This window comes from Chrysemys picta, chromosome 3, assembly GCF_011386835.1.
Source record: "Chrysemys picta bellii isolate R12L10 chromosome 3, ASM1138683v2, whole genome shotgun sequence".
Taxonomy (NCBI): domain Eukaryota; kingdom Metazoa; phylum Chordata; order Testudines; family Emydidae; genus Chrysemys; species Chrysemys picta.
The window spans coordinates 2,593,465-2,617,768 of record NC_088793.1 but is presented as its reverse complement, the minus strand read 5'-3'; the positions used below and the strand labels follow the sequence as shown (position 1 = coordinate 2,617,768).

At 44.4% G+C, this 24,304-nt stretch overlaps 1 protein-coding gene across 35 annotated transcripts in view; it reads right to left on the bottom strand.

Moving 5' to 3' along the window:
• The window catches only part of DTNB (dystrobrevin beta), a 384,446-nt gene that overhangs the window by 256,451 nt on the left and 103,691 nt on the right, over positions 1 to 24,304 (bottom strand). For all 35 annotated transcript variants that reach the window (XR_010600030.1, XR_010600034.1, XR_010600025.1 and 32 more), the window contains 2 exons: positions 22,763 to 22,917; positions 8,323 to 8,428 (listed from right to left, as the gene is read on the bottom strand). Coding sequence is in view for 15 of the 35 variants with exons in the window: in XM_065590084.1 (XP_065446156.1) it covers positions 8,323 to 8,428; positions 22,763 to 22,917 (261 nt within the window). In the remaining 20 variants the exon portion in view is untranslated. The remainder of the gene's footprint in view (positions 1 to 8,322; positions 8,429 to 22,762; positions 22,918 to 24,304) is intronic.

Sequence of the window (24,304 nt, the reverse complement as noted above, 5' to 3'; positions counted from 1 at the left end):
TCGCTACAGGCTGGGGACCGACTGGCTAAAGAGCAGTTCTGCAGAAAAGGGCCTGGGGATTACAGTGGATGAGAAGCTGGATATGAGTCAGCAGTGTGCCCTTGTTGCCAAGAAGGCCAACGGCATATTGGGCTGCATTAGTAGGAGCATTGCCTGCAGATCGAGGGAAGTGATTATTCCCCTCTATTCAGCACTGGTGAGGCCACACTTGGAGTATTGCATCCAGTTTTGGTCCCCTCACTACAGAAGGGATGTGAACAAATTGGAGAGAGTCCAGCGGAGTGCAATGAAGCTGGTTAGGGGGCTGGGGCACAAGACTTACAAGGAGAGGCTAAGGGATCTGGGGTTATTTAGTCTGCAGAAGAGAAGAGTGAGGGGGGCTTTGATAGCAGCCTGCAACTCTGTTCAATATCTTCATCAACGACTTAGATATTGGCATAGAAAGTATGCTTATTAAGTTTGCGGATGATACCAAACTGGGAGGGATTGCAACTACTTTGGAGGACAGGGTCATAATTCAAAATGATCTGGACAAATTGGAGAAATGGTCTGAGTTAAACAGGATGAAGTTTAACAAAGACAAATGCAAAGTGCTCCACTTAGGAAGGAAAAATCAATTTCACACATACAGAATGGGAAAAGACTGTCTAGGAAGGAGTACGGCAGAAAGGGATCTAGGGGTTATAGTGGACCACAAGCTAAATATGAGTCAACAGTGTGATGCTGTTGCAAAAAAAGGAAACATGATTCTGGGATGTATTAACAGGTGTGTTGTGAGCAAGACACGAGAAGTCATTCTTCCGCTCTACTCTGCACTGGTTAGGCCTCAGCTGGAGTATTGTGTCCAGTTCTGGGCGCCGCATTTTAAAAAAGATGTGGAGAAATTGGAAAGGGTCCAAAGAAGAGCAACAAGAATGATTAAAGGTCTTGAGAACATGACCTATGAAGGAAGGCTGAAAGAATTGGGTTTGTTTAGTTTGGAAAAGAGAAGACTGAGAGGGGACATGATAGCAGTTTTCAGGTATCTAAAAGGGTGTCATAAGGAGGAGGGAGAGAACTTGTTCACCTTAGCCTCTAAGGATAGAACCAGAAACAATGGGTTTAAACTGCAGCAAGGGAGGTCCAGGTTGGACATTAGGAAAAAGTTCCTAACTGTCAGGGTGGTTAAACACTGGAACAAATTGCCTAGGGAGGTTGTGGAATCTCCGTCTCTGGAGATATTTAAGAGTAGGTTAGATAAATGTCTATCAGGGATGGTCTAGACAGTATTTGATCCTGCCATGCGGGCAGGGGACTGGACTCGATGACCTCTCGAGGTCCCTTCCAGTCCTATAATCTATGAATCTATGAACTACCAGAAGAGGGGATCCAAAGAGGATGGAGCTCGGCTGTTCTCAGTGGTGGCAGATGACAGAACGAGAAGCAATTGTCTCAAGTTGCAGTGGGGGAGGTCTAGGTTGGATATTAGCAAACACTATTTCACTAGGAGGTTGGTGAAGCACTGGAATGGGTTATCTAGGGAGGTGGTGGAATCTCCATTCATAGAGGTTTTTAAGGCCCGGCTTGACAAAGCCTTGGCTGGGATGATTTAGTTGTTGTTGGTCCTGCTTTGATCAGGGTGTTGGACTAGATGACCTCTTGAGGTCTCTTCCAACCCTAATATTCTATGATATCCTATGAAAATTCATTCCATGAGAGGATCCATCTATCTATGTGAAGAGTAGGGGCAGCCTGTTGGTCCTAGACTAGTGAAGTTGATACTCTTTGGACCTGCTAAACAGGACATCATGCAGGTTTCATGAACTGTCCATTTCCTGCTCCTCTTAGGAAGGGTAGCAACTACCATTTTCATCAGGAACTTTACCTCTGTCACCAAATCAGAAGAAAGCCTAGTTTTCCACAAAACGAGGCTATGGTGACAGGGCTGCAATATTTGATTGGAAAACTACCTGAGCAGTTCACAAGAGTAGAGGAGTGACCAGTTAACAAATAATTGGGAATACATTCTTCCCTCTCGACTTTTCCCTGGATTAAATATCACTACTAAATAATACACTACTACAATCTTCTTTGCAAAGGAACAGGTCAGATATATTTTATTGTCTGCATCATCTTTTAAAGATAAATCCAAAGAAACAAGTTAGTCAGATAATTTGCTGAAGTTCATATACAACTAATTTGTTAGGTGCCTACAATATAGGCACAGATAAAGACATGATCCCTGTTCCAAGGAGTTTACAATCTATTAAAATCTTTCTAAAAATATAAATACCTAGCTAGGGTGACAGGACAGTCAAGTGTAAAAAGGAGAAAAATAACGTTTCACACTACTAGGGTATGTTTTCCTACATTTCTTCCTCTTTTACAGAGGGAAGGAGGGAAGTAGAATGTAGGAATTTCTTCCACTTGGATTTACGATGGCTTCTTCTTCAGTCAAAACTCTATTTTCTTCCATGGACCTTATTTCTACAGAAATCTAACAAAATGGATTAGAAGGCCCACTGAATGGAATACTATTGGTATTATATTGCACATCTCCTCAAAAACTGAAGCATGCAAGAGTCTTGCATCTGAAGAAGTGAGGTTCTTACCCATGAAAGCTTATGCTCCCAATACTTCTGTTAGTCGTTAAGGTGCCACAGGACCCTCGGTTGCTTTTTACAGATTCAGACTAACACGGCTACCCCTCTGATACTTGTTACCAACAACTGTTCTTCAAAAGTCAGTCACATATGTGAACTCACACGTGTAGGATATGCTGCCCCTTGGTGATAAGCCACAGAATCCTCTTCAAAGCCAAGCCCAAGGAGGAGGGGTGTGCAGACACCTTCTTGTGATGTTGACTTTCAAGACTATGAGGGAGTACACATACTGTCAAGAGTAAGGCCCTGTGGCTGCGCCTGCTCAGTACTCCCGACATCCTAACGAGCCAGCTACGCTGCCTGACGGAACGCCCTGCCTGACTGGCTGAGGAAGCTAGCAGGCCAGTTCTTAGCTCAGCAGCAGCAGCGGCTCACTGGCTGCTCAATGCACATGTCCACCGACTCTCTGCCGCTCTGCGCTTCTTTCTCACCAAGCCCTGCTCCTGCTCTGCTCCCCTACAGCTCCTGCCCTGCACCCAGTCTTGTTTCCATCCTGGTGAAGCACTGGAATGGGTTACCTGGGGGGGGGTGTGGAATCTCCATTCATAGAGGTTTTTAAGGCCCGGCTTGACAAAGCCTTGGCTGGGATGATTTAGTTGTTGTTGGTCCTGCTTTGAGCAGGGGGTTGGACTAGATAGGACTGGAATAGCAGCAAAGAGTCCTGTGGCACCCTTATAGACTAACAGACTGGAATGGAATGGACCTCAATAGGTATTCTAATCCAATCCTCTGCACTCAAGGCAGGACTAAGTAATAACTAGACCATTCCTGATTCTGGACTTTCTCCAATTTGTCCACATCATTCCTGAAATGTGTTGCCCAGTACTGGACACAGTATTCCAGCTCAGGCCTAATCAGCATGGAGTAGAGTGGAAGAATTACTTCTCGTGTCTTGCTTACAACACTCCTGCTATGATGTTTGCATTTTTTTGCAACAGTGTTATACTGTTGACTCATATTTAGCTTGTGATCCACTATGACCCCCAGATCCCTTTCTGCAGTACTCCTTTCTAGGCAGTCATTTCCCATTTTGTATGTGTGCAACTGACTGTTCCTTCCTAAGTGGAGTACTTTGCATTTGTCCTTATTGAATTTCATCCTATTTACTTCAGACCATTTCGTCTGTTTGTTCAGATCATTTTAAATTTTAATCCTATCCTACAAAGCACTTTCAACCCCTCCCAGCTTGGTATCGTCTGCAAACATTAAAAGTGTACTCTCTATGCCATTACCTAAATAACTGATGAAGATATTGAACAGGACCGATTTCTGCAGAACCCCACTTGATATGCTCTTCCAGCTTGATTGTGACCCACTGATAACTACTCTCTGGGAACAGTTTTCCAAGTTATGCACCCACCTTATAGCAATTCCCTCTAGGCTAAATTTCCCTAGTTGGTTTATGAGAAGGTCACACAAGACAGTGTCAAAAGCCTTACTAAAGTCAAGATATACCACATCTACCGTTTCCCCCTATTCACAAGGTTTGTTACCCTGTTGGTTTGACATGATTTGTTCTTGACAAATCCATGCTGACTGTTACTTATCTTCTAGGTGTTTGCAATTTGAATTGACTTAAATTCTGGATTTATTTGATTTTATGGCTTCTCACATGGGAAGTGAGTGCAATTCTGGATTTACAAATGCAGTTGTATGTCTTGCACATGTAATCATTTTTGAGGAGGGGAGGGAGGCTTCAGGTGTTGGCCTTAAGACATGTTCTAGAACTAGGTAAGTTCATGGAGGATAGGTCCATCAATGGCTATTAGCCAGGACGGGCAGGTATGGTGTCCCTATCCTCTGTTTGCCAGAAGCTGGGAATGGGCAACAGGGGATGGATCACTTGATTATCCCCTGTCCTGTTCATTCCCTTTGGGGGACCTGGCACTGGCCACTGTCGGAAGGCAGGATACTGGGCTAGATGGACCTTTGGTCTGACCTAGTATGGCTGTTCTAATTTCTTATGCTCTCTGCTCCTGCAAAGACCTCACAAACCACTCCTCAGAAGTAGACTTGGCCTCATGGCACAGAACTCTTCATCTGGGTCTGTTCAGTGCAATGAGTTCCCAGGTTTTAATAGCTACCTTGCATGCTTTGAGATTGGCCTTGCATGCTTTGTATCTGAAGAAGGGTCGACGCTTAGGGCAGATTCCTGTGCTCAGCTGGAGGTAGAACACCCTTTTCAGTACACAGGAAAACCTCCATGCAGATCACGTGTCCGACCCAGTGAAGTTGAGCCCTTAGGCGCATACTCTCGATGCCAGGGATTTGGCACCTCTCAAGGACTTCAGTGGCGGGGATCCTGTTCTGCCACTTGATGTTGCAGATGGATCTTATGCAGCAAAGGTGGAAGCTCTCCAGCTGTTCGATGTGGCATTAGTGCAGCATCCATGTCTTGCAGCCATATGGGAGTGAGGTGAGTATAACAGTGCATAGATTTTTATCTTGGTCCTGAGGTAGGTTCCATGCTCCCTCCAGAGCCTGTGAGTGAGCCTGCTAAATACCACGCTGGCTTTGCCATGCACTGACTGATCTCGTCATACAACAGCGCATTGCTGGAAAGTATGCTACCCAGTTAGAGAATTTCCTGACCGAGTTGAGGGGTGTGTTCTCATCTGTGATGATGGGATCGTGGGATCAATGATGCTGGTGGTATGGTGCCGTCTGGTTATGAAACTGAAGCATGTTGAGGCATAGGCAGAACCATGAGGGCACAGTCATCAGCAAACAGGAGCTCTCTTAAGAGCTGTTCAGTTACCTTGGTGCAAGCCCTGAGTTTTAGATCTAATAGACCCCCATCCAATCTGGATGTGTACACCTCTGTCAAAGTCCTGGAATGCGAACAAGAACATGGCCGAAAAGACCACAGCACAGAGGACTGCAGCCATTACGCATCTTTGTTCGTGCTGCTGCTGGTGACAGGGAAGGCTTCTGATGAGTCACCACGGACCATCACCCTGGCCATCATGTCATCGTGAAATGAGCAGATGACCACAATCATCTTCTCTGGGCAACCAAATTTATGAAGAAGTTTCCGTAGGCTCTTATGATTCACCATGTTGAAGGCTTTGATCAGGTGAACCACCACCATGTATAGGTCCTTGTTCTGTTCACAAACCTTTTCTTGTATTTGTCAGGCTGCAAAAATCATGTCCATGATGCCACAGCCAGCACAAAAGCCACACACTGACTCTGGACACAATGTGTCCATTGGGTGAGAGACAAACCTGTTGAAAACAACCCATGCAAAGAGCTTCCCTACTATAGAAAGCAGTGAGATCCCCTGATAGTTGTCACAGCTAGATATGCTTCTCTTCCTTTTAGTATAGATGGACTATAAAAGCATCCTTGTACTCCTGGGGCATATAGTCTTGAAAAGGCTGATGTGTTTCCTGACCAGGTGGGCACCTCCACATTTGTACACTTCAGGCGGAATGCCGATGGGGTCTTGAAACTTGCCCATGGATAGTTGCTTGATGGCCTTAGTAACCTTGCCTAAAGAAGGGTCCACAGACAGCTCCTCCAGAACAACACACTGTGGGAGTGAGTCAATGGCTTCATCAGACATAGTAGATTGACAGTTCAGGAGACTAGTAAAGCGCTCTGCCCAGTGATAGAGAAAATTGCTTTTGTCTGTGAACATCCAGTTACCATCTGCTCTGAGGACAGGGGCTGTCCCCACTGGATTTTGGGTTATACACAACATGGAGACGTTCGTAGAAGGCCTTCACGTCATGTTTGTTAACCGCTTCCTGTGTCTAGGATTCATTTTCAGTTCCCTTTCCCCAGATTGGGAAGAGGAGCGCTGTGCCTAAAAAAGGCCAGCTCTATCACCTAAAGTGGATAAGAACTCATCATCTATCCCGATCTATGGAGAATGACCATCACCCTAAGGCCACCTGTGTGAAGAGTTGTAAATAAGGACTGCCAGCAGCATCCTCTGCCTCTCCCTGTCACCACTGGACTTTGGTAAGTTTATTGGGTTAAATTAGAATGAGCTGAATGAATTGGGTGTGCACACATCTATAGTCTGTGTAAAATATCCTTGTAATACTATTGCCCTGTCATCACTCACTACTCCCCCATTTATTTCACCCATCTGTTACATCTTGTCTTAGTAAAAGATTATCAGTTTTTTGGGGCAAGGACTGCTTCTGTATAGTGTCTAGAACAATTGGGCCCTGACCTGGTTGGGGCCTCTAGGTGCTACATGCACCTTGAGGTGCTGATACAACAGGTGAATGATATATCTCAAGGTCACTTATTCCATTAAATGTGGGTGCGCATGTATTTATTACATACACACACATATTGTGGAGAAGTCCGTGGTTTGATGAATAGAGAAAGACACAAAGTTGGGAGAGGGAGAAGCAAACAAATAGGGTATTGAGGCTGTCACTCTTGGTAAAGCAGAGTGGATGGGGCAATGAGAAATAAGAGAAGATTGAGACATAGGCAAGGGCAGAGTCTGCAGGGTCTTGAATGACACACAAGAAGTTTGAATTTGATATAGTGAACAAGGCACATCCACTGGAAACATTCAGAGAAGGGGATGATGTGGTCCATTTGACAGGCATGGAAGATAATTTTAGCTGCAGGATTTTGGACAGACTGGAGTTATGACAGATATGGGTTTCAGAAAGACTTAAGTGGAAGACAATTTAGTAATCAAGGCAAAAGGCTATCGGGGTGGGGACAAGCAGTCTAGCTGCTGAGACAGGAAAGGTGGTAGAGTTTTTAATATGTTGAGGAAAAATTGGGAAGATTTGATCATATCTAGGAAGTGACAAGAAAAGATGAGGGAGAAATTGATTACCCAAGATTCTGGCCAAAAAAAGGGGGGGATTGGGTTAAGTCCTTGGTGAGCCACTGGGTCCACAGATGATGACTGTCTCAAAAGTGGAAATTGTGATTTCTGAGACTGGAGGATGTTATGCCACACAGAATGTGTTGACATATCTAGCATGCCAGTCAAAGACCAGGTTGCACGCAATGCCTTACCACAAGAAGTATATCTGTTGTCCTTTTAGCCTTCTCCAGTTTTTCAAACCCTAATCACTTCTCAGAGAAATACCTTCTTGTGTAGGCGTAACTGGGAACTTGTAGCTAAGGAAAGCACTGGACGTGGACAGAGAGAGCTCAGCCCTCATGTTGTTCATGGTGGGAGGCAGAAAGTGATTGGTGCACTCATGAGACACTCAGCAAGGACACCTGAACTGGCACCCAAAAATCTTCCACATCATCAATTGATAATACTTGTTAAAGTGCAATGCAAGTGAAAATCCTTTAAAAGTTGTCGACGGAGCTTGTTCATTTGCCGAAATTGTTTTTTCTGAAGGTTATATTTTTTATTTTAAATCCTGTGTTGTTAATGATGTTAATATTCAAATTAAAAAGAAAAGTTTAAAATAATAGGATTGTTCTAGATTATTGCTTAATTTTCTGTGTAGTTATAAGGTCTTGTTTTCAGAAGTGATGCGCAACTACAATTCACACTGAAGTCAGTGGGGTCTGGGGGTGTTTAGCTTCTCTGAGAATTAGTCCCTGAATGCTCTGGGACTAACACCATACAGTGGGAACAATCAGAGAAAGCAAACGCTAAGAGCCAATGTCTGGAAAAGATCACCGTATATACACTTTTCTGAACAGAAATTTCAGACATAATAAATATTTAACTTACCATTTTCTACATGTGCAAGTCTGTGCATGAGAGGTAGCCACACAAGGCACTGAGGGGGTGGATCAACCATCAATGTGTCTAAAAACATATTTAGCGTTATCTTTTTCTGTAAAACAAACAAAAACATGGCTCACTTTCAAAAGAGAACTTAATTCTCGGTAATTACCTCCATCCTATGGTTTCTTTAGTATTAATTTACTGAATACCAACAGTGTATTACATATTGTAAAGGACAGATACATTCACTCTCCCTCCCTAAGGACTTTTCAATCTTAATTAGACAGTACATCACAAACAAGATAGTACATACTACATTCATAAATAATCAGTAAATACATAATACATAGGTAAATTCAAAGGGGGTGAGTATGTAGTCAGTACTTTGCGAGTGACAGCTGAAAGGGTTTGCAAAGAAGTGCTTTAAAAGGGGGATTCAAATGCAAAGAGGGAAGATTGTTTAGTGAGGAAGTTCCAAGCACATGGTACAATACTGAAAAAAATACAAAGACAAGGAAAAGAGGACTCGAAAGGAGTATTTAGGCATTAGTCATATGGCAAACAAGGGAAAAAGAAGAAATGAGAACAGAAACAGGTACAGAATTGTACTAAAATTTGAAAAAGTGGGCAAGGAAACTGATTTTAAATTAAGAGATTTAGGAAAGAAAGTGAGTGAAATTAATTTTCATACAGACAACAGTCTCTCCGGACCTAGACCCATGCTTTTCATGATCTCAGACAAATTGGCAAGGAAAGAAGGAAAGATATAAAATTGATAAAAATGCATATCAATGAGATTTGTCAGGAAGAAAAGCTAAGGAAACTATGGCTACAAGGAAAAAGTATTTAACTAGATAACTTCTTAAATAGTCTTCTTCCACTTTCAGAGGAGGAAACAAGACTGTGCAAGGCCAGCCACACCCTCTACTTTTCGGGAAGCTAAATCCCTTGCTCTGGCATGTGATCTGTGGGATAAAAACCACTCTTCTTGCCTCCCTATACATTGGTGGTACAACAAAGGGCCACCATGACAGGGATTAGAGAAGATGGTGGCAGCTCTGCATATAGCAATGGAGCAAAAAAGGCCAAAGCCTTGTTTTCTAAGAGGAGGAAAATTGTCCACAATTCTCCCGAGCAGCAACCACCCAATGACTGAAGCACTCTTTTGGAGAAGCATGCTATGTCCAATTCACCAATATCTTTCTGGAGTTGGGAGAGGAAGATGTATGTGTTTGCCATCTCTCCCTGATGAGTACAAAATCATAGACATAAAGGGCTGGAAGAGACATTGAGAGGCCATCTATTCCAGCCCCCTATGCTAAGGCAGGATGAAGTATGCCTATATCATCCCCGACAGGTGTTTGTCCACCTGTTCTTATAAACTTCCAATGACAGGGGTTCCACAACCTCCCTTGGAAGCCTTTTCCAGTACTTAACAACTCTTATAGTTAGAAAGTTTTTCCTTAATATCTAACCTCCCTTGCTGCAGATTAAGCCCATTACTTCTTGTAACTACCTTCACTGGATATGAGGACAATTGATCACCATCCTTTTTGCAACACCTCTTAACATGCCTGAAGACTTATCAGGTCCTTAACTCAGTTTTCTCTTCTCAAGACAATATACTCATTTTTTTTAGCCTTTCCTCACAGGTAAGCATTCTAAATCTTTTATCATTTTTGTTGGTCACCTCTGGACTCACTCCAATTTGTCCACATCTTTCTTAAAGAGTGGCACACAGAACTGGACACAGTATTCCAGCTAAGATGTCGCCAGTGCCGAGGAGAGTGGGACAATTACCTCGCCTGTCTTACATAAGACACTCCTGTTAATGCCCCCAAGAACATTAGCCTTTTTCACAACTGCATCACATTGTTGACTCCTATTCAATTCATGATCCATTATAACCCCCAAATCCTTTTCAATAGTATTACTACCTCGTCAATTATTCTACATTTTGTAGTTGTGCATTTGATTTTTCCTTCCTAAGTATAGTACTTTGCATGTCTCTTTATTGAATTTCATCTTGTTGATTTCAGACCAATTCTCCAATTTGTCAAGATTGTTTTGAGTTCTAATCCTGTCCTTCAAAGTGCATGCATCCCGCCTCAGTTTGGTGTCATCCACAATTTCACAAGCATATTCTCCAGTCCATTATCTAACTCATTAATGAAAATATTGAATAGTACCTGACCCGGGACAGAACCTTGCAGGACCCCACTAGATATATCCTGTCAGGTTGACAGTAAACCATTGATAACTGTTCTTTGATTGTGGCCTTTCAATCAGTCTCAGGGAGCTAGAGGGTAGTCACAATTACCTGTACCGATCACCAATAATGCATGACTTTAGGAGTGCTTGATCTTGCTCCTTTCAGTTGCTATAGGATGCCCTATGACTAATCATCTTACCCTGCAGCTGAAGAACTTCTCTTCAACAGCCAGGCTGCCTGCTGCTGCCGGGAGGGAATCCCAAGAGAACTCATTCTCAATCATCACAGCAGGAACAGTCACATTCTTCTTAGGAGAGAAGGTGTGCCTGGAGACCCCTAATCTCCCTCGAAAAGTGTAAAAGTCCTTATTAGACTATTACTGATAATGCACAGTGAACCTCTTTTTTCATACAATATGAGAGGCAGAGATACATCAATGCCTTAAAGAAACTAACTTCTCAGTGAGGCCAAGAAAAATTCTTAAATATACTGAAACAGACCTTCTGGTGTATAAGAGTGTCAAGCTGTCTGGAGTGGTTCAAGAGCGTGAGTGCCAACCTCAGGCAGACTGTGACGAAGCAGGGCACACACCCCAAATTGGTTGTGAGTTCTATATTTAGATTTCACCAAGCAAGTATAAAGTGTGAACTCCTCAAGCACTCTAACAGCCTTAACATGGAGTCCCAGACAGTCCTCTTGGGTACTCTAGTGTATCTTGCCATTCAGGTAAGCCTGCCTTTGTGATAATATCACCGTAATATTCAGGTTATTCCCAGTCCCAAAGAACCAGTCACTTATCCCAGGTCAATTGCACCTTAGATCTCACCAGACACTTGTAGCCAATCCTATTAAAAAAGATTTATTAACTAAGAAAAATAAATAAGTTATTTACAATATTAAAGCACGTAAACATACAAACACAAATGAATTACAGTCTTAAGTTTCAAAGAGTAATAGAAGCTTCTACAATATAGAGCTTGCTTATGTCCTTCAGGGCTAACCCAGGACAAGCACTGGGGATCTTTTGCTTATGCTTAGTAATCCTTGACCCTCAGAGTCCAAGCATCATGAACATACAGTTTTTTCCTTGTTAGGGATTTTTATTCACTTCCCACAAAGATCAAGCTGATTGGATGAGTCCAAATGGATGTCTCCTCTTCATGGGTGTGGGCCTTTTGTGTTTTGGAATCTTTTGACCTTTGGTGTTCCACAATGATTTGTCTGGTGACTATGGGCCTTCTTTTGTTGGGCAGGAGGTAACACTTCCTGTGGCAAAACTAGTATTTCAGATGTGGTAATACTTCTCTCCTGACTAGTGGTTTACTGTTACAGAGCAAAAACAACGAGGAGTCCAGTGGCACCTTAAAGACCAACAGATTTATTTGGGCATAAGCTTTCGTGGGTAAAAAACCCACTTCTTCAGTTATAGAGCAAAAACTCAAATATTACCTTATAACATAGGACACAGATATTAAAAGTGAGGTTAATGCATGCAGCAACTTATAAGCATTTCATAAAGTATAAACACTAAACATACTCTTATAAATCTAATACCTATTTTAACAATACTAACACACAGGTGAGTCAGACTTGTTTCCAGTTATGTATTGGTCAGTGTGCATTTGAGGCCTAGGGGCCTTGCATGAGCTGGTACCTGGTCTGCTAGCATCATAAGGAGTTCACATCTATTACCTCTGGTTTGATCACTTACCATACATAATATGTGAGTGTGTGTGTGTACAACTATTATAGTCACAAAGAACCATCATACCAACAATGCTGAATGGCACTTGGAGAAAACAGAGGTCTTGATGAGGGGCAGAGATAGCCTCGAATGACTTTCTGGGGCCGAAATGTTGATCGTTGGATCCTCCGACTCCTCCACCTCCTTGGCCTGCAGACCCATGTTGTGCACCACCCTGCGAAGGTGGTCCTGGTGGGCGCGGCTGTCTATGGGGGGCAGTCCGGAGACAGAGGTGCCCACAACAGCCTCGTCTGGGGAGGACGACGAGGAGGCTAATGAGGGAACAGGGTCCTCCTGTCCCTCCTGCTCGTCAGAAACCTCCCATCCTGTCTTGCTGGCTGGACCAGGTAGACCAGAGTCCTGCTCAGGAACCAGAGTTGGAGTTGGTTCCGTGGGGGAGCGGGACCTTTAGACTGGGCGCCCTGCACCTGGTGGTATGCCCAAAGGGTCCAAAATGGCCACTGCACTGGTCCCTGCCACTGCACAGGCCACGGCCTGGCCCCCACCTCAAAGTGTCCACAGCCTGACTGGTGCTGGCCCCACTCTGAGTATCTAGATCCTGTCTCTGAGTCCAAAGACCGGGATCGGGACCACAAAGGCCAGGGCAGTGCCAAGCAGAGCTGATCCTGCTAGCAGCGCCACTCTGGTGTCGACACGTTGGAGAGCTGTGTAACAAGGCTAGAGAGTGGTGCCGTGATCTGGAGCTGTGCGGGGTCGCTGAGCAGCGCCAGGGCCGGTGCCGGGAGCGGGACCTGGTGCGCGATGGGGATCGACACATGGATCAGCATTGCGACCAGAAGCACTGGCACAACCTGGAGCAGTGCCACGAGTCTGACCGCTGCCGCAATTGCAAGCGGCGCCGGGATTCCGAGTGGTGCCAGGATTCTATCAGCGGTGCTGAGGCCGGACCATCACCAGTTTGCCTCAAGATGGTGCCACTCGATGCGGTACAGTTGTCCGGGGTGGATGGCAGTTCCACTTCCTCGATGACCTGGTCTGGGAAGTCCAATGGCACTGGACTCGACGGTCCCCCTTGCGGGGCCGAAGTCAACTGTGCTGTATCCGCAGACTTTGGCGCTGGGTACTCCTCGTGCGGACGCGCCCCACTGGCTGGCTCCAGAGGAGTGGACCTCTGGGACGGAGAGCTGCTCCTCCCTTGCTTCCAGTGCTGCTTCTGCACCGGGGAGTGGGAGCGGTGCCGGGTCGATCCTGCTGGTTTCGGCACCGGGGAGCAGCGGTGCCGCAGGTCTCTGCCAGTGTCCTTCCGCGGTGCTGCTTCCACCACTGTCGCCGGGGCGCTACGCACCGATGAACTTGCCACACTGGTGGAGGCTGAGGTCTAAGTGCTGCCTCCATAAGGAGCTGCTTGAAGTGAAAGTCTCGCTCCTTTTTGGTTCTGGGGCAAAACCCTTTACAAATCCTGCACTGATTGGCTTGGTGAGCCTCTCCCAGACACTTCAGATAAGTGTCGCGGGGATCGCCCGTTGCCATGGGCTTGCTGCAGGACTTGCAGGGCTTGAACCCCTGGGACTTGGGCATGTAAGCCCTCCCAAGGAAACGTGATCGGGACAGAAGGTAACCCCCTCTGCCCAGCTGCTAACTACTAATACTAACTAACAACTAAAAACTAATACTTATAGAGAACAAATGAAGCTAGGGAAACGTGGTAGAACTTGCTGAGAAAGACGCCACAGTTCCAACGACCGTCACTGGCGGTAAGAAGGAACTGAGGAGGCAGCAGATCGGCAGGGTCATATATTGAGCGCCATGAAGGCGCCACTCCAGGGGGCTCCACAGCTAACCCAACGAGTGCTGCTAGGCATGAGGCGCGTGCACACCTAATTGGAATCGATATGAGCAATCACCCGAAGAACAACAAGGAATTTACATTTCATCACAAAGATGGTTCAAACCTCACGTTCACAAGAGACTATTTGTCACCATGACTCATCAAAGGTGTTTCTAGCACAGTAAATTGAATTACAAAGAGGGGAGGAAAAACATTTGACCTCACTCTCCTCACACTTTTTAGGCTCTATCCCCCTTTCCAAATAATGTAATCTACCACATACCCCCATCTGAGATAGGGTCTTAATATACCTATGAAAACACCAAAAAAAAAGTCTAGGAGGGCTAACATGATGCGTTGTCCGCCATTACAGGATTTTTCTCGCATACCCCCTGATGAGAGCTTGCGTACCCCCCAGGGGTACATGTACCCCAGTTTGAAAACCATTGAGTGAGGCATTTACCTGAGTTTTATCTTTTTATTTCCTTGGTAACCAATTCTGACTTTATGCCTCATTACTTGTAGTCACTTAAAATTTATCTTTCTGTAGTTAATAAACTTGTTTTATTGTTTTACTTAATCAGTGTGTTTGGATTAAAATGTCTGGGAGATTCCATTTTGGATAACAAAGATGGTGCATATCATTTTCCACTAATGAAATGACAGGCTTTATACGAGCTTGTTTTGTCCAGTAGTGTGCTGGGCAGTAAAAGATGCACATTTCTTGGGGGAAGTCTGGGTCTAGAGAATCTGCTGCCGTTCTTCTGCAGTGTAATTTATAAGTGGCTAGCTAGTAGCACTCAATACTGCGTGGCTGGGAGCACGTTGCATGTTGGAGGCTGTATGTTAACTGGCCAGGAGTGGCTGTTCATCAGTAAAGCAGTGTAAAAGGCATCCCAGAAAGGAGAAATGAAGAGAGACAGCTATTCAGCAGTTCACATTGTCACAATAACACAATCCAATGGCCGGAAGTTGAAGCGAGACAAATAAGGCATAAATTTGTAATGGTGAGTCTAATTGACCATTGGAACAGTTAACCAAGGAGAGGAGACTGTGGAACGGATGCCACAGTAATGTCTTTCTGGGTTAGGAATTGCTGTGGTGCCGGTGATAGTGGTGCCGAATGTGGTATTATGATAGACAGATGTCCGTTTGACTTGTGCATCGACCTCATCAGTGCCAGAGGTGGCTGCATGATCGGTGTTGTCTCGGTTACCAGTGCTGTTGTGGTAGGTGCCATGGAGGAGACATGGCTGGATCTATGTCTCCACTCCTTGGCTTTTGGCTCCATGGCACAGCTAATGCCAGAGGTGCTGGGAGAATCAGACTCTCGGGGCTGTCGGCACCGATGGTAGAGATTTGCAGGGGACCACTTCTTTTTGTGCAACTCCCTCTGTGGAGAATTCGAGGCTCTCTTCCTCTTCTCAAGAGACAATGGAGCCTTTGCTGGTTCAGACCGTGTGGGTGACCACTTGGTGGAGGACTTTTGGTCATCCTTGTCAGATCCTGGCTGGAGTGACTTCTCCATAAAGATCATCTTAAGGAGGAAATCCCAGTAATGATGGGTTCTTGCCTTCAAATTGTTGCAGTGAGTGCACTTAGATGGTATGTGTGCTTCACAAAGGCAACTCATGCACAGAGAATGTCTGTTGGACCTTGATATCACCTCGCGGCAGGAGCCGCATCTCTTAAAACCAGGAGAGCCTGGCATGAATATTGAAAGTTCATGTACCTGCAGGAGACAAAACTAAAATATTTTTTTTTAAACTACTAACAACTATCTAATTAACTATACTAAACTGGAGGAGAATATATCTAACAAGTATTTCTATCTATTTAACTATAGGAAGAGGAGATGTCACACTGTTCTGAGCTATGTCTTCAGCTGAGGACGGTTGAGAAGGAACTGAGGAGTTCGGGCCATGAGCGTGCTGACCAAGACTCCAATGACCATGAGACAGCTGCTATGCACGTGCAGCCCAACCAGGTACTGTTATCGAAAATCTCCAATCAACAGCGCCGGGACACACCATAAACTGAAGTGAAGTGGAGCACCCACAGGGACAGCACCCGAAGAAGAATCAATATCTCTAGCTAGTAGTGATTTCCCTATAAAGGAAAGCCAAGTCCTCTGTTGGCCAAGTACGCCAGGTGACTGAGAATCCAAGTCTACAGTTGATACAGATTCGTCAGCACCAGGAAACCTCACTCCTTGGTAGATGAGGCTTCCCTGGGTCCTGCCTGTAAGAGGGGGACAAGAACCCAGTTAGCCAGGCCCAGACACCACCAGTGGAGAAAAGGCACAGTACTTTCATAGTATTTACTCCAAAAGGGTCAAATGAAGTATCTAAGGAAGTTTACATCATATTGATCCTCATAATCATTGCATGACTTATGTGTGGGTAATATTTGAGAAATTGTATGTATGTGTTCATATATAAATCAGGCATTGCAAAGCCAAACCAAAAGAGGCCCCATTTACATGTGAAAGCTAACAGGAAAAACAGGTCGACAGGGAAGACATGAAACAAACAGAAGTATGAGGTGACATCTTGGAGCTAGCATTCCGGGAAAGAAAACACAGGGCGTCAACCTCACTCTGGGGACAAAAACAACAGACTTTGGGATATAAGAGAAAGGCAAAAGGATGCCTGTTTTATCCTGCGCTTGCTCAGGTAACCAGGCAGTGTGGTTATACCTATGAAAACAGGTCTCAACCAACCTTGGTTGAAATGCTGCTAGAAAGGGCTTACATGAGAAACTGGTTTAGCTGAGATTAGCATAGAATCATAGGACTCAAAGGGACCTTGAGAGGTCATCTAGTCCAGTCCCCTGCACTCCTGGCAGGACTAAGTATTATCTAGACCAGGGGTCAGCAACCTTTGGCACCCAGCTCATCAGGGTAAAATGCTGGCGGGCCAGGCCAGTTTGTTTATCTGGAGCGTCCACAGGCACAGAGCCCCACAGCTCCCACTGGCTGCAGTTTGCAGTTCCCGACCAATGGGAGCTGTGGGAAGCGGCGTGGGCCGAGGGACCTGCTAGCCAGTGCTTCCCGCAGCTCCCACTGGCCGGGAACAGCGAACCGCAGCCAGTGGGATGCTCCAGATAAACAAATCGACCCGGCCCACCAGTGGCTTTACCCTTACAGGCCGGGTGCCAAAGGTTGCTGACCCCTGATCTAGACCATTGCTGACAGGTGTTTGTCTAACCAATGATGGAGATTCCACAACCTCCCTAGGCAATTTATTCCAGTGCTTAACCACCCTGACAGTTAGGAACATTTTCCTAATGTCCAACCTAAACCTACCTTGCTGCAATTTAAGCCCATTGCTTCTTGTCCTATCCTCAGAGGTTAAGAAAAACAATTTTTCTCCCTTCTCCTTGTAACAACCTTTTACATACTTGAAAACTGTTATGTCCCCTATCAGTCTTCTCTTCGCCAGACTAAACAAACCCAGTTTTTTCAATCTTCCCTCATAGGTCATGTTTTCTAGACCTTTAATCATTTTTGTTTCTCTTCTCTGGATTCACTCAGATTTGTCCACATCTTTCTTGAAATGTGACGCCCAGAACTGGACACAATACTCCAGTTGAGGCCTAATCAGCGCAGAGCAGAGCGGAAGAATGACTTCTCGTGTCTTGCTTACAACATTCCTGCTAATACATCCTAGAAAGATGTTCGCTTTTTTTGCAACAGTGTTACACTGTTCACTCATATTTAGCATGTGGTCCACTATGACCCCCAGATCCCGTTCTGCAGTACTCCTTCCTAGGCAGTCATTTCCCATTTGGTATGTGTGCAACTGATTTGAATTTCATCCTATTTACTTCAGACCATTTCTCCAGTTTGTCCAGATCATTTTGAATTTTAATCCTATCCTCCAAAGCACTTGCAACCCCTCCCAGCTTGGTATCATCCACAAACTTCATAAGTGTACTCTCTATGCCTTTATCTAAATCACTGATGAAGATATTGAATAGAACCGGACCCAAAACTGATCCCTGCGGGACCCCACTCATTATGTCCTTCCAGCATGACTGTGAACCACTGATAACTACTCTCTGGGAACGGTTTTCCAACCAGTTTTGCACCCACCCTGTAGTAGCTCCATCTAGGTTGCATTTCCCTAGTTTATTTATGAGAAGGTCATGGGAGACAGTATCAAAACCTTTACTAAAGTCAAGATATTTCACATATACCACTTCCCCCCCCATCCACAAGTTGTGTTACCCTGTCAAAGAAAGCTATCAGGTTGGTTTGACACGATTTGTTCTTGACAAATCCATGCTGACTGCTACTTATCACATTATCTTCTAGGTATTTGCAAATTGGTTGCTTAATTATTTACTCCATTATCTTTGAGTACAGAAATTAAGCTGACTGGTCTGTAATTCCCTGGGTTGTCCTTATTTCCCTTTTTATAGATGAGCACTACATTTGTCCTTTTCCAGTCTTCTGGAATCGCTCCCGTCTTCCACGACTTTTCAAAGATGATAGCTAATGGCTCAGATATCTCCTCAGTGAGCTCCTTGAGTATTCTAGGATGCATTTCATCAGGGCCTGGTGACTTGAAGACATCTACTTTATCGAAGTAATATTTAACTTGTTCTTTCCCTATTTTAGCCTCTTCTGATCGTATCTTATTTTCACTCATATTCACTATGTTAGACATCCAATCACTGCCAACCTTCTTGGTGAAAACCGAAACAAAGAAGTCATAAAGCACCTCTGCCATTTCCACATTTTCTGTTATTGTTTTTCCCCCTTCATTGAGTAATGGTCCTACCCCATCCTTGGTCTTCCTCTTGCTTCTAATGTATTTGTAGAATGTTTTCTTGTTACCCTTTATGTCTCTAGCTAGTTTGATCTAGTTTTGTGCCTTGGTCTTTCTAATTTTATCCCTACACACTTGTGTTATTTGTTTATATTCATCCTTTATAATCTGATCTAGTTTCCACTTTTTGTAGAACTCTTTTTTGATTTTTAGATCATGGACGATCTCCTGGTTAAGCCAGGGTGGTCTCTTGCCATACTTCCTATCTTTCCTACGCATGTTAAAGTTAAGTGTGTTATACTTTTGTTATATAGGTTACCTGTTATTCTTATTACCTGTGCTCACTATCTTTTAGTGTTTCCCTTAGTTAATAAACTTACATTTGATTTTACTATAGATTACAGTTCTGTGTTATATTGGAGCTGATACTTAGTTGAATCAAACAAGGGGTGGGTGTGTGCGCGTGCGCGGGTGTGTACCCTATTCCCTTGGGAGTAGTGAACCTGGTAATTACTGTGACTGTCCAGCGACAGGGACTGGATGCTACAGGGAATGCTTTGGAGTGGCTTGGGAGTTGGGGTGTGCCTATTTTTAACCTGCAAGGCGAAGTAGGGGCTGATAGAGCCTTGGGGAGTGTGCTTGAGTGGCTGAAGGGCTGACATCCCAAACAGGGACTTGACATCCAGCTACCATAAGAAACTCCCTCACGCTGGTGGCAGGGGAGTAAGTAGTGACTCGCAAACCCCCTAAAAGTGTCACACTCTGATCAAACGATGCATAAGCCTTCTTTCTGAAGTAGTGAATTTAACCTGGTACTAGAATTGTGCCAAATCCCCTTTTTGCCTGAGTAAAGACTGTGCCCATTTTCTTTTATTAAATGGCAAAAAACTTAGTTAATGCACAATTAAGGTTGCCCAGTGGTAGCTCCTGTTCTTCCAGAATGTCAATTTCAACAAAACTCAAATTTGTGAAAACCAGGAAATACAGAGTTAAGGTACACAGCTATGTAACCTTACCTCTGCCTCCCTGGAGCTGGCAATAGCCACTGGGAATTATTTGCATACACTCCAGCTGCCTTCACTGTGTTAGGTGTAGCTTTATTGAATGGTGGAGGAATAAGCAGAACTGTGATTATCATCTGCGGGGAGGGCTGTAGCCTAGGAGTCAAGGGATGAGCTCTCCCTGACCCTGTGTGTGTGTGAGATCAAATGAAAGAACTGCACGTGTGCCTTGGGAGATCCAGTATGCCTCATTTCATCACTGTGTTGTATAGGCTGTGTCACTGACAAGGCACAGGGGTTTTCCTGCCCGGGGGATTGTCAGCAGTTAGGTGGGAGATGAGCGTGGGTTATGAGTTTAAGGAAGGCTAAGTGAGAGTGTTTGATGGTACTGTGTGCAGAAAGGTGAAGGGTTCGTAATAAGGTTGAAGGAGTTGTAAAATGTAGTAGATGCACTATTCTTACTGTGGAGTAAGCTAAGTGTGAGTGTTCTTGTTCAATACCGGGCAAAAGCAGAGAGAGTATGCACGGTTATGGGCACCACTCAAAAAGAGCATAGTTAGGTTGCGTGGGTGTGTACCTTAATTCTGTTTTTCCTGGTTTTCACAGGTTTCAGTTTTGCTGAAATTGAGATTCTGGAAAGGCACAAGCTATATCCAGGCCACCTTAAATCTGCATTAACAAAGTTGTTGCCATTTAATTTCCTAATGTTTCTAGCAGAAAAAGAAAAAAGTTGGTGGTAGACATTAGAGGTCATTGAGGCAGTTGTAATTAGCATGTACACCTCTACCCCGATATAATGCGACCCGATATAACACGAATTTGGATATAACGCAGTAAAGCAGCGCTCCAGGGGGGCGGGGCTGCGCACTCCGGCGGATCAAAGCAACTTCAATATAATGCGGTTTCACCTATAACACGGTAAGAGTTTTTGGCTCCCGAGGACAGCGTTATATCGGAGTAGAGGTGTATGTGTGTAGTTCAGATGCTCCTGTGAATGGGTATTTGATAACTAGTTTTTACATAGCACTTTTCATCAGTAGATCTCAAGAAGGGAAATATCATTATCCTCCCTTACAGATAGGGAAACTGAAGCATAGAGAGATGAAGTGACTTGGCCAAAGTGACCCAGCACTCCAGTGGCAGAGCTGAGAATAGAGCCCAGATTTTCTGAGTCCGAGTCTACTGTTCGCTCCACTAAGCCACTCCATTGCTATGTGATTTCAAAGTGCTCTCCTGTCCCCTGTACTCTTTTTTGCAGTGGGAAGAGGATAATGGTTGTGCCTTGAAATGTCTGCAGTGTTTAGTTGCTAACAGAGTTGGTGAGAGAAATCTCAGACATAGTCTGTGTCCCCAAAACTTGACAATTTTATTACAAGGGCGGTTACAGTAACTTAAAGCATTCAAAAGAAAACTGGTGTTCTCTCGCCTCACCCCGTCTCCCAACTATTCCCTACAACATATAGCCCCCGCCCACCACCACCACCTCACCCTCCCCTTCCCATCCCATCAAGCCATTATCATTTTAGAAGCATGGTGTGAAACAAAAAAAATAAAAACACTGGTAGATGCTAAATTTTCATAAGCTTTTTTTCTCCCCCCGCCCCACCCAACCCATGGGTCTGTATCTCAAATAACTTCTTGCTCAAATAACCCCAAATTTGGCTCACTAATCCTAACTCCCACTCCCATTAAGCACAGCAAATTTCAAGACAATCTGAGTACCCATACAGATATTTGAATTTAGAAAAATTATCCTTTAAACAGAAATATTTTCTCAATCTCAATTGTAGAAGAGTTGGTCTTCCTCTGTAATACAGCATGAAATTAATCATCAGCAACTGCTTTGCCATATCCAGCTCCCCAACAATCCTGAAAGCATAGCAGGCTCTGAGAGGTGTGAAGCGGCCCATTCATCTCAGTGTGATTGTCTCAACTGAATGAGAACACCCCATGGAGATAAATACAGCCTAAAACAATAGGTCTGACACAGAGGTTCTCAAACTATGGGGGTATGCCTCCCTATGGAGCAGGGCCGGCTCTAGGTTTTTTGCCGCCCCAAGAAAAAAGAAAAAAAAAAAAAAACCCTCCGGGAGTGCAACTGCCAACGCAAAAAAATAAAAAAAATAAAAGGTGTCCAGAATGCCGCCCCTGAAATTGTGCCGCCCCAAGCACGTGCTTGGTTTGCTGGTGCTATGGAGATGCCAGTTGCCTGTCTTTTGGCCAGGGGTATAGTGCTGCTGGAGCAGTCTGGACCATTGCTCTGGCACCTGCACTCTGACTCTTCAGAAATAAAAATCTGCACAAACTTGCACTCCGGCCCCTCTCCCATCAAGGTTCGCACGTGACTGATGCCTGCTGCACTAGATACCCTGTGCCCCTGCTGTTTGAAACGCTGTACTGTAGTCCAGCCCCTCTATTGAGAAAGGAACTGAGGGCTGTTCACCCAACATGGCCCTATATACCCTTGCTATGAGGGGCACAAGGATAGATAGGGTGCATCACAAACTGAATGGGCAGGGCTACTGAAAGTCTCCGATCAAAGGCACATGAGCACCTGAAGTGGAGAACCTATAGGGCCAATACTCGAAGGTGAACCCATTGTTCAAATGGCCCCAATTTTGGATCAGTAACCAAACCCCACTCCCCCAAGACGGGCATCAAATTTCAAAGCAATCCAAGTAACCATGGTGATTTTAGAGCATTTACTGCTACGCTTTAAACAGAAATCTGATTTCAACCTTAACTACAGTGGAGCTAGCACTCTGCTATCATTTACTCAGACCCTCTTAAAATTTTTTGGTGTACACGACACACAAACTTAAAAAGAGTGTACATACAAACCATAACAGAAGTCGTCACTGGATTTTAGAAGGCGGCACTATTTCAACATGCAATATACAATCACATTTTGTTAATTCTTACTTGTTGTGGGAAACATGTCCGTACGGAATGTTCTGTGTATCCAAAAGAAGGCCCTTCAAATACAGCTGTTGGAAGTTTTAAAACTTCTCTCAAAAACTGATCAAACTTTGTAAATATCATCAATCCATTGGAATCTGACATTTGGGAGAAAATATCTATAAGAAGAACAAAATAAAGTAAAACCTTAGAGTAAATATAAGTTTACTGAAAAATGTATTATGTTTTCCACCAAAAAGGTTTTTTTTAGTTATGCCATCTATTTCTACTTATTTACCATGAACATCAATTTTATATTACTTCTTTCCAAGTTACAATATAAAACTGAACATGAATGCACTTCATTTATTATATATCCTCCAGGTTCTCTCCCCACATTCCTATACAATATATTTTTCCAATGTACTAAAAATCTCAAAGCCTAATATGTTGAAGACAAGACAGGTCAATTTGGGATGTGTGGAGTGTAGTAGAAAGAGAGCCTGAAGCATGGGCCTGGGGAAAGGCCTGAGGCCTGAACCAAAGTCAGCAAAACTTATGTTATGAGCAACAATTAGGCCCTGTCAAAAGCAGATGCTTGGCTGCAAGTCAGTGTGCAGTACATGAACTCGACATCAGTATTGCTAGCATTGCTAAAACACACTGAATATGTAAACACATTCCAGCAGGCCAGCACAAGAACACCCCAACCTTGCACACAATAAGATGGTTTGACAAAAGTGATGAATTGGCAGAGCCATTGGCCATTATCGTTGAAAACTCGTGGCGATTGGGGAGGTCCCGGACGATTGGAAAAAGGCAAATATAGTGCTCATCTTTAAAAAAGGGAAGAAGGAGAATCCAGGGAACTACAGACCGGTCAGCCTCACTTCTGTCCCTGGAAAAATCAGGAGAGGAAGGTGACCAGGAACAGTCAACATGGATTCACCAAGGGCAAGTGATGCCTGACCAACCTGATTGCCTTCTATGATGAGATAACTGGCTCTGTGGATATGGGAAAGCTGTGGACGTGAAATACCTTGACTTTAGCAAAGCTTTTGATACGGTCTCCCATAGTATTCTTGGCTGCAAGTTAAAGAAATATGGATTGGATGAATGGACTATAAGGTGGATAGAAAGCTGGCTAGATTGTCGGGCTCAACGGGTAGTGATCAACAGCTCGATGTCTAGTTGGCAACTGGTATCAAGCAGAGTACTCCAGGGGTCGGTCCTTGGGCCAATTTTGTTCAACATCTTCATTAATGATCTGGATGATGGGATGGATTGCACCCTCAGCAAGTTCGCGGACAACACTAAGCTGGGGGGAGAGGTAGATACACTTAGGGTGACCAGACAGCAAGTGTGAAAAATCGGGACGGGGGGTGGGGGGTAATAGGAGTCTATATAAGAAAAAGACCCAAAAATCGGGACTGTCCCTATAAAATCGGGACATCTGGTCACCCTAGATACACTGGAGGGTAGGGATAGGATCCAGAGTGACCTAGACAAATTGGAGGACTGGGCCAAAAGAAATCAGATGAGGTTCAACAAGGACAAGCGCAGAGT